The 11,810-nt window shown below is 38.7% G+C and overlaps 1 protein-coding gene across 1 annotated transcript; it reads right to left on the bottom strand.

Annotated features, from left to right (window-relative positions):
* Positions 1-845: 845 nt before the first annotated feature.
* LOC139692308 (integumentary mucin C.1-like) lies at positions 846-2,548 on the bottom strand. Its single transcript, XM_071590414.1, has one exon. It carries the CDS (start codon positions 2,520-2,522, stop codon positions 1,518-1,520), a length of 1,005 nt encoding a protein of 334 aa, XP_071446515.1. The 5' UTR covers positions 2,523-2,548; the 3' UTR covers positions 846-1,517.
* Between the last annotated feature and the right edge of the window lie 9,262 nt (positions 2,549-11,810).

Consider the following 11,810-nt stretch of genomic DNA (forward strand, 5'->3'; position numbering starts at 1 on the left):
TTTCCGGACGAACCCTGTAAGTCTTCCCCAAGGTACGGTTCCTCCCCTGAAATGCTCATCCGAAGTTATCTTTATTTTGCAAGTGTTTTCCATTATTCGATTTACCTTTATTAGATTATTTTGGTAAACTGTTTTGTTAATTAATAAGACTGATTTCATGTTAAATATAAATTGCTATATTAATGAAATTAATCTTAAATGGAAAACGTTCCCAGTTGGAGAACTTTTTTCTTTATAGTCTTCATTCATCTTTCCCAATAACAGTGAGTATATCCATCTTTGTCCCGTAACCCCATCCGTGAACCATACCTATTAGAATATATATTAGCCAGTGTTCCAAACACGCATACGAGTATACTACCTCTCCATTTGAGAAATCGATCAAAATGGTTGGCAGTCGATTATGATGTTTTTCATATTCTGTTATTCTTGGCGTAATTTTCCTTGTGTGGAGTTTATGGCCTACAATGACTGTACGATGTGAAACATGATGCTAGTATGGCGGAAAGCGTTGGGAAAGGATTTTATTTAAATAAACCTTGCCTTCACTACTCTAACCCAATTGGATCATATTTTGATCGTTCCATACAGTGCAATAAAATCCAGCAGTGATGCAGCAGCATCTCGGTTTTTGCGGAGAATTTATCAAAATTTAACATGTGTATATCCGAATTAAATAGCTTTTTCACCAAGGAAGATTGTTTCTTAGAATTCACGTGAGCATGATATTGAAATGAAATTTTCCTGTGTTCGAAGAGAAATCACAATGGGAATCAAGGAATCAAAGTACATTTTGGGGAAACTATTAGAGATAATTATAATAAGTATTCTTTATTTCTGTACATCATAACAACTGGTCTCGCTACAAACTAAAAAAATCTGTTGGCACACTTCCATAAGATATAGTTATTCCATTCAGAGTTTATTTATCATAAATGGGTTTCAGTAAATAATAACATTAACAGGGGTTTCCTTTTGGTGCCTTCTACTTTTGCCTCGAGTATTTGCGTTACATTTGGTCAATGAATGGTAAAGACAAAGAGACAACCGGACTAAAGCGAAAGCAATTTCATTATGTCATGATATGAAAACTGTCCGCCAACCAATTTTCATGCCTCTATTGCTTAACGGCATCCACTGAAAATACTAAGGAATTTGTGGCCATTCATTATGTTTCTCGATCATAAGTCAGTTTTAGATTATGGCCAGAAGCCAATAAATGATCGGTACGCTTCTTAACAGACCTTTGTACCTTCGAATATTTGACCGTCAAAAACGCAAGACAAGGTTGGCGAGACTCGATAAGGTTCACTCAACCAACAGGCTCTAGTGGAAGAACTGGAAACACTTCGAATCATCCCGTTAGACCACCACAATTACCATTCAATCTCTTTAACCCCGAAATCCAGGGGAGGGGAACACGCATTATATTCCAGTGAAATCGCACCCGTTGTTGCACTCACACGAGATTTCACATTTCTAGAGATAGTTATTCAAAGTTCTGCCTTGCCTAAGATCTAATGCATATGCTCAAATGACTCCGACTCAGAAGACTCCGACCTGCATCCACGAGCCATCCGAGCAATGACGCACTTCTTCGTTATAACGTCGAACCACATTCTACGCGGACAGGAGAGACTGATCGCGTAGAGCGATCCTGTAGGCGATCGTATGCACGCAAAGTATCTGGAACAGTTTATAGGGTTCGGGTATCTTCCTGGGGCAGAGCACGGATAAATCGGCGTCGTGGTGGGATTTGTGATTGGGGTAGTGGTAGTAGAAGAAGAAGTGGTGGTTTCAATTGTGGTAGTGGCTGGGGTGTTGGTAGTAGTTGGGGTGGTCATAGTGGTTTCAGTGGTGGTAGTAGCTGGGGTAGTTATAGTAGTTGGGGTAATGGTTATGGTTTCAGTGGTAGTTGTAGTAGTAGTGGTTGGGGTGGTAGTAGTGGTTGGAGTGGTAGTAGTGGTTGGGGTGGTAGTAGTGGTTGGGGTGGTAGTAGTGGTAGGTGTGGTAGTAGTGGTTGGGGTGGTAGTAGTGGTTGGGGTAGTCATTTCAGTGGTGGTAGTAGTTGCGGTTGTAGTAGTGGTTGGGGTCGTGGTAGTAGTCGTCGTTATCACAAGAATGCAGCGCCTCGTGGTGGGATCGAACACGTATCCCGTCGGACAGACAAGCTCGATCATAATGAAGCCTCCCGGGGTCGTGGAGCTGGGTAAGCATATGTAGTAGCGAGTGGCATCAAACGGGTCCGCGAACCTTCCCATCGCTGAGCAGACGAAACAAGACCCAGGGGTGCACTCGAATAAGGCCGTGTTGCTGCAGATGGTGCCCGTGGGACAATTGAATGTCGGCTCAATCGGCGTGTTCCCATCGCACAACTGCGTGGTCGTGCAGCTGAGGCAGGTGAATCCTCCAAGGTTGCAAGTCTGCCCGCTGACCGGTCGCACTATACCGGAATAGGCCTTGAGAATAAACGGGGAAGTTAGATGAATCGGGTTTTTTAATATGGCAACGTATTCCGACATTCCGTGTATTTAACTCCGAAAGTCTACAAACCAAATTTTACCAACAATACTTTTACACTTTACTCTTATTCAGGACAATAACCTACAACCGATATCAGGGAGTTTTGGCAAGGATGTTGAGAAATCTCATTGAATGATGAGGGAACAAACCTGTAAATAGATTCAGTGCCAAACTAGAGAAAAAATATAGTAGGAATATATCACCGAAAAACTTATTGAACTTCATAGTTTAGCTCTGAAGAATTAGACACGGAGGCGGCAACTGCTGTGAACCACCAATTGGACTCACTTCTTACCAGTGATCGGTATCTACCTCGAATCGAGACGTCTTATTCGATGCAGTTCAATGGCTTTGCGGAGCAAATTGAAAGTCGGCTTGCATCCTTGCATATTAGTACTCAGTCCTTAAAATTAATACTTCCCCTCGAACAATTCTAGTAGTCCGAGATCAACAAAAGTTTTGAAGAAATGAGGCATCGTAGGATATTGACAATTCTTACTAAAATTAATTACACTGCAATATGACCGTCACTAGAGTGCCTACATCCTTCAATTAGAAATTCCAAATAATAAAACCCTGCTATACCTTTTTTTAACGACTACGATTAACGATCGTTTTTTGGACAATTGACTCTTTTGATAGCGAACAAAACGGCGGGAATAAAATGTGATTTGGATTAATAATTACACCTAACGCATCAAGTCTTTCTGATCCAAAACTTGCTTTTCTATTTTTTACGTCGATTTTTTTATTCTATTCAGCAAATACAGTTTCCTTATGCTCACAAATCTCCTTGCTTGACAAAAATAGGTCACGCATTTCGTTCGGCAATAGCAATACAAATAGTAACATTTTCATTCAGTACTATAAATTTTGAATTGTAAATCAGCGGCATATACTTATGTTTAATTCATTAGTTTCCATTTTCAATTGTTATTTCCATTCCTAACTTTAGGATAAAGTTCCATAGCAAATACATTGAGGGAGCGAACAAACTGATTAAATTTCTTAAGTGAAGCTAAGTCATGAAGAATAACGGCAGTTCACTTCAGATTTTCACTTCATTATAAATATTGAATTTTTCTAGACGCGGAAGCCTTCAAGGCTTAAGTTTAGATTCACTGAATCTAAGTAACAAACATTTTCGGCCAGAGGTGTCTATCCAGGCAAAATTATTTCATTACTCGCCCAGAAATCAGCCACCAGCATGGCTGGGACAAAACTTATTTATATTTGAACGGGATTACCTTTTCTTCAATTCAGGGATAAAATCCATAATAGTATGTAATTATCCTCCATAAAACTAAATAGTGTATAATTACCACGAAAGCCAATGCCACCAAAAGAAACAGATGAAGTGTCTTCGATGGGGTGCCCATTTCACCGCGAGTAATGAGAAAATATCCCGGCCAAAAATCTTGTAAGTGATAAGACTCGCTGGGGACGATCTCTTATATTCTTCCTCTATTTCCTCGTAAAGGATGCGATGCATATCTCGCCACGTTGTAAATCAATGATACGACTGGAGATGGGGAAAAATTATGATCGTATACAGCGCAAAACGTGATCAATAAGAACGAAATGCGAAAATGAACAAACACTTTTCAACAAAATTTTGGGTTTCCTGGTGACTTTCCCGCCAAGTGATTTCTTGGCGAAGGACTATATTTGAAGAACGCTCTGTTATCAAATGGGAATCTCCGCAGGTCCTTCCTTTTACGCAACCTAGGCTTTGCTGCCGCGGGAAAAAAGTCACACATACACACAGAAAGGCATTTTTACGAGCAGATGACTGAAACACTCGCTTCTTTTCTCGAATTTCTTGGTAGAGACTATGTCTTACGCACACTTAAGTCACGTACTCACGCAAACTGTATACAATGCCTATCATTTCCCTGAATTAATTTAAAATATTTACTAAGTAGGCCTGATGACGTAGAAGGATTTCTCAGATTTGAATCGTATCCTAGGAAATTCTTGGTAAAGAACTACATATATTTTCAACATTCTCTGCTATCAATCGGGATGCTTTATTCAATTGCGCAGCTACGCGGATTTCTTTCGCTCGGAACTCATTCTACAAGGCTCTCCGAAGGCAATTTTATAAGCAGGAGACCGACTTGTACATGTCTTACACGCTAAATAAAACTTCACTTTCTGTGCAATGTCTGTGAGTAATAAGTGATGTATTTCAAAACTGACTTGCAGCTTTTAGAAATTAGCACCAGATCACTTACCTTGAATTATCTTACCTTGAATCACTTACCTTTTTCCCTCGAATGGCTAAGGTCGTTGTTTAATGGTTCGTAGGTCACATTCCCTTGTAAGACAAGGGTCAAGTACCCACTCACAGTGTCAAAATTAACTATCATTCAATTGCCTACATCTATATAGATAATATGCAAGAGCAGGACTTCCCAGACTTATTCAATATACAGACGTTTTCGCACTAAGTATTTACGAAGTGATGGCGTATGAGTCATGTGGGCATAACACTGAACTAGGGACTTATAGGGTTCGGATTCAATTCCTGTTTATGCCTCAGGGGATTCCAAGCTTATGATTTTTGGGAACTAGATCTTTGGGAGAACCTAATGTGGTACAGAGTAAAATACTCCCTAAAATACCTTGAATGTGGAAATTTCACATGTCGTTGGTTTTACCATACGGCGAGATGTTAACTCACCTGTCCAACCAGCCTTCGGGTTAATCATGTATCATTTCAATCCTAAAATTGGTATCACTTCAGCCCTCATTCTCCTCTATTCAGGGTTAATCCCTGGTAGCTTGTTGTAGTCCCTCATAGCTCCTCTGATTTACTTCAGTAATTTGCCCTATTCACTTGTCTTCCTCAAGGGTTTTTCCCTTCCAGTATGTTTCTAACTAATCTATAATGCCACAAGGTGTGTCCAATCCATCTATTTCTTTGCCATAGAGTTCTCCAAAATGTCAGTTCCTCTTCTGTATACTTCCTTGTACCATACCTTGTTTGTCCATTTAATCTTCAGCATTCTCTTCCGGCACCATGATTCAAAGGCTTCTAATCTTTGCTAGTCTACATTTATAAATATCCATTTCTTTCATCTGTAGATTGCCATGCACAATACAACCATCTTGATGAACTGCTTCCATGTTTGCAACCTTAGATTCCTTGAACAAAGTAATTGCTTCTTCTTATGAATGCCTTTTTAAATTGAGCAATTCTTTGCTTGACACCCGTAAAACTTCTTCCATACCAATTTCCTACTACCAGGTAGATGGATTACACTGATTCTAATTTCACTCCTCCCATTATGATATCTGCCTTAAGCTTCTCTGTTTCACACACTAGCAATTTAGTTTTCTTCTTGTTGGTGCCCATTTTATATTCTGAAGTATTTGTTCCATAGCATTTAGAGTTGCTTGCTGGTCCTCTTGCATTTCTGTAACTACTGTGATGTACTCTGAAAATTGGAGCAGGTTGATTTCTTTGCCCTTCTCTTTAGATTCCTTGGAGGGTCCATTCTTATGCTTCTTTTTTGCCTATTCTAGATATAACAAAGAAAAGTGCTGGCAAAGGATTTCATCTTTGTCCAACTCCTTTGTTCATTTTGGCCATTCTGATTTTCATTTGAATAGTTGTTACCAGATTCTTGAAGAGGTAATGGTTTATTCTTCTGTCATTTTAATTCATATGAAGTATTTCTAGTTCCTTGAAAATTTCATTCCATTTATCACGGATTGTTCACATGCATTATTTTCCAGCCAGTATCCTCAAGTTTAGTACCGCTCCTTAGGTTCCTCGTTTTTTCTTGGACTTCAATTGGTCTTCCAAGAGGCTTTCTCCCATCTTTCCTTTCTTTCAAGAAACTTTTTCCATTCTCTCTGATAAGATTGAGTAATTTCCGATTAACATCCTGACCTATACATTACACAGGCATCTGCAAGCAGCAGCAAGGCAACGCAATGTGCCAGCAAGGGACGCTGGTTAGATCATCAATCAATGCAAAAACAAATCAAGTTCACTAAATAGTTTCTATAGCTGTCTACCACTTTCCAAAATTGAACTGGATATTTGATATGGAAGAAAGGAACACTCACAGCTATCTGCCATTTCAATTGTTTGCTTCCTTTGCTATTTGCTACACCAGGGTTCCATTCAATCCATCAATGTTAGCAATGAAATTAGGTCAAGCGCTGCAATTAATCTCCTCATTAAGTGTATCCAATTCCAATAATCATACAGAATTTGTAGGAACATTTTTTTGCAAGTAATTATTAATGACTCAGGTGTCTGTGTTTCTTCTGCAGAGAGTCACTAATGTTCAAGATTAGTCATGATGATGCCTATTAAAATAGAGAGATGAAAAATAATTGCCCTTAGAGAGATGAAAAATAATGCCCTTATATTGTATTTCAAAGGCAAATCTATAGAGCATGTGGCATCATTCACGTCTTGGGATAATCTGTATAATTAATGACAGACACTGTATAGGACTAACTTGAATATAATGATCATAGCAAAAGAAGATTTCAGTTAACTTGAGGAAAATATCTGCAGAGTGCCTTGTTATGAGCATGGTTCTGGACAGTTTAGACATTCAGGACTCTAAAAAAGAAGAAGGATGAAGGATATAATGAAAATTGTGAGAAGTGACGATGGAAAAAAATGTGAAGGGAGGATCCAACCTTAGCAAAGGATAGGGAAAGAAAGGTCATTAATGAAAATAATACCAAAGAGGAAATCTAGTTTGGTAAATCAGTACTTAAGGCATGCCTGATTAATGAATACGAAGTAAGGGCAAATTTTAAGTAGAATCATCTAGGGGTGGCAGCTAACAGCCAGTTAGCTGGTTGTCCAGCCAGCTATTAGCTGCCTCCCCTAGATGCTTCTACTTAAAGCTAGCCAGCCCATTCACATGGTGATAGTTGGGTAATTTGTTAGATATTGGATATTCAGGGAATGGAAAAAGGGTGGGAAGAAACTCTGCTTCGGGTTTGAAACTCTGCCTACTCATAGCAAAAGGTGCCAAGGGATCAGACCCTAAGGTCCCATCTGACAGACATCATACTCCACTTGGAGTATCCTCCAAATACGTAGAACTCCAAGTATGGATCGAGGTACCACTAAAAATCCTATCAATGGCATGATATGAACCCAGACCCTTGAGTTGGGAAGGCAGGACAATGGCCACCCACCAACCCAATCCCTGGGAAATATGTATGGTAAAAAATGCTGGGGGACGTGACGGGTAAATCTATCCCACCAAATGAAGGATGCGCAGGACAGAGATGTCTTTAAGAGATGCTCTTGAGATTCTGATATGTTGGTTATTAAAATTTCATCATAATACCCAGGGTCTGAACAGCAACAGCTGAAGCACTCAACACCTGGTCAGTCTGGAGCCCACCATATTGAGGTGTCTCGCCTTGGCTTAAAATGTAAATACAAACATCCTTTCTCAATGCTTTTCGTGTCATGGTACAAATGAAGTAATATGGTCAGATTAGACCATAGTTTTAGTTTTTACCAGGACCTATACCAAAACCGAAAGAAATAACATTCTAACTGGGATTTCCCAATGCCCATTGACTTTTTCAGAAATTTGAGCTCTCACCTCATTTTTTTCCAGAAATTTTGAAGATATGTAATTTCCAATAGTGGCCATCCTATTTATGGTGAGAAATCATTGCTCCAATATGAAAACAATTTTTACATTGTAAAGTTTCCATATTTTGTGACAAACCATTCACGGTTCAAATAGGAAATAAGGGCAAATTTTCAGTAGAAGCATCTAGGGGAGGCAGCTGAGAGCTGAGGTCATTCGCATTATTGGTGTTAGGTGTGGAATTTTTCAGTTTCTTCAAAAGTCGTGCGAAGACAGTTTATCATGAATTGCAAATACTCTGAATGCCCAATAGGTATTCAGAATAGGCCATGGGCCACACACACTTATTGTCAAACACATGCTGTTACACTGAGAAAACGTAAGATTGATGGAAACAGGAATCACATCATCCAAGTGTTGATCAATTAAAAATGATCATTCTCCTCCTCCCCACAAATTCAATCTGCATACTGCCTTCCATGCATTCACATATATTATATTGCATTCCTTTTTCAGACAAATCTGCAAAGCCACACCCAAAATTTATATGCAATGATAAGTTATGAATGTTTTCATACATAAGGTATATATGCAATTTTTAAGAAATGTCACATGGTATGCAAATTCTGCTCCTCGAATTAGGAAACATTGTTAAATCCTCTCTAGTGTTTTCCACTTATTTCCTATCACACATCAACATCATAAGTAATAGCGAGATTTTGGACAACTATTATGTACTATGCATCCATGGGACTAACATCTTCTTCAACTGACCCCATTTCCTCTTTCAATATACTATCTACACATCTTCATTCCATCCAAATAACTATTCACTTCTCCATCCACAGAACTCTTCCTTCTTTCTACTGGTGTGCAACATCCCAATACCTCTAACTATTGCCTCAACACACTTCTGTCTTCTTTGAATTTCACCTTCATCAACTTCATCTCTCTTCCCCACCATATACAAAACAATGTCATTATTCCACTCAGTCCAAGTTATTTTGTATATCCTTCCTCTCCATTCCCACGTCTCAAAGCCTCTAATCAATACTTGTCTTCTAACCTCAAGGGCCAGATTTTGGATCAATACAGCACTATGTTTATATTGAGGTCTTTAGAGATTTTATTTGTTCATTATTTAGCAAACCTGTAGAATCACCGAGAAAAGATTATTAAAAATGAAAATATGGATTGCAGAACTTCATGGATCCAAAAACTGGCTCATGAGGCAAGATAAGCACAGCTAACACAAACTACAGTAAAATTCAACTATTATCCAAACTCTCCCACAAATTCCATTAAGGTAGCCTGAAAAAAGTGTACACCATTTCTGTCACACACACAGTTGTACGAGACAACAGAAGGACCAGCACGTCCCATATTGCCGTATTAAAAAGACTGATACGGGTCCTAAGGTTATGGGTTTGCATTTTTATAATACACTGCCTTAGGTCCTGTAAGCTTCCATGAGCACTCGTTTATATAGGGAAGAAAAAAAGCTCTCATACTAAATAAATGCTTCTATAGCGTTCATTTATGGAACAATGAAACCAGATAACAATCTGTATATAAACTTATTTTTTTATATCCTTGCTAATTTTCTGACTTTTCATGAGATGTGTTTGTATTGAATTTAAAACATTGATCACTGGGTAAATAAATTATCATTATTATTTTCAAACTCATGTTTTAGTATGTTCCTAGAGATAAGGATTTCGAAAGTTGCTCCTTAAACTCAATTGTTGGTACTGACATACATTCAGGATTCTATTTGACTAAACCAAAATTCTCTAGCAAGCATAAATATTTGTTCTCCAGCATTTCTTCAGAAATAATATCACAATTCATAAACAACACATGCTTTGACATTTGCCATCATCCCAAGATAATGCCAACTTGGTAACTGTCATTGCCAAGAAACTCTGACCCCACATCTACACTATTTTTGCACATACAGGCTAAGTTAAAAAATACACTACACAGTAAATTGTGAAATTTTACGAAGTAGTTTGATTTAATTCCACATTAAGATGTAATATCACCAAGTTAAAGCCACAAGAGTCAACTTTATTTCCAATTAAATATTCTATTTATAATAAGTTTAATCAGAAATCCAATGCTGAAGAGTAAATACATATGTCAGGAGAAGAAATGGTTAATCCATGTATCCCAATAAACTTAACATATCCGGTGACAGCTTTCTTGACTCTCACAAGTATAAATTGATTTGAATACTCCTTACTTGTCCTGAATCTACTTCAGAATATTATAGATATTACTATTAGTTAATAATGCTATTTGGTAAGCAGTGTTTGATTAGCCTACAAAGTGGCTACAAAATGTCCAGGTTTCCTCAGGAACGTCTTACTTCTAAAGCTCTACCATACAGGTACTATTATTATTAGGTAATCTACCGGTTAAGGTAGGTTTTTGGATGGACATAATTACTAATTAAATAATTTTTGACCCCTAGCAAAACACAACATCCTACTTTACATCAGGTCCCTCTTCAGCTCTGAGTACTTTCTTCCTCCCTTCATCCCGCCCAACACCCCTATCCGGTTCCTTCCCTTTCCTCGTTTGCCTAATATTCTCTCCTCTATCACAGTCTTCAACATCCCGCTGCCGGTCAATACCCCCTTCATCCACTTTTCCTGCCACCATAGGATTGCTCCCAACAAACCTCTCTCTTCGCCCACCATACCAAGTACTTCCTCATTTGTTTTCTTCTCTGTCTATTTCACCTTCTCCATTCTTCTCCACACCCACATTTCAAAAGCCTCCAGTCCACGTCTATCCTCCTGCTTCAATGACCACATTTCCGCACCGTACATAGCTACGCTCCATATCAAAGTTTTTACGAGTCTTTTCTAAACATCCTTACTCAACATCCCTATCATCAACTCCCTCTCCTTGTGAAAGCCTCTTTGCCTAATGCAATTCTTCTCCTTACGTCCCTACTACTTTGACCGTGTTGGTCCAAAACACTACCGAGATACGTGAACTGTTCTACCTGCTCTGGTTTTTGCCCTCCTATTCTAATGTTAAGCTTAGCCTTTTTCTTTCTAGAAAATCGCATAACCTTTGTTTTATTAATATTGATTCTTATCCCATACCTGTCGCACTGAATTTCCAATTCACTAAGCAATGCTTTCAGCCCCTTGGCTGACTGACAAACTAAAGCTTGGTCATCAGCAAACCTAACTGATTTCACGAATTCCCCACCTACTTTCATTCCTACCTTGAGTTCTTCCCATGCCTCTTAGATCATTTCCTCTGCATACAGGTTGAACAGCAACGGTGATAATGGGCAACCCTGCCTTACACCTCTTCCTAACACTGCCCAACCGGACTCCCCGTTCCCCACTCGCACCTGAGCAGTCTGAGACATGTACATTACCCTAAATACAATTAATGCTTACATTGAACTTCCCAAGCTCCACGTATGCTTAACTTTTCCTCCATTCATGTCCATTCTTTTCCTCCCATGTAGGTATGAGAAAATATTTCCCTAAAAGTACGAGGGTCATCCGGAAAGTAGTACCCGTTCGTGAAATAAAGACACAAAAGTAAATATTAACAAACATAAAAAATTTTATTTGAAATAGGATACTTTAAACTACTTCTCAACATAATCTCCAAGCAAATTAAGGCATTTGTCATAACGTGTGACAAGTTTCTGTATTCCTGCTGCAT

This window comes from Hetaerina americana, unplaced genomic scaffold (assembly GCF_022747635.1).
Source record: "Hetaerina americana unplaced genomic scaffold, ioHetAmer1.1.p SCAF_4, whole genome shotgun sequence".
Classification (NCBI taxonomy): domain Eukaryota; kingdom Metazoa; phylum Arthropoda; class Insecta; order Odonata; family Calopterygidae; genus Hetaerina; species Hetaerina americana.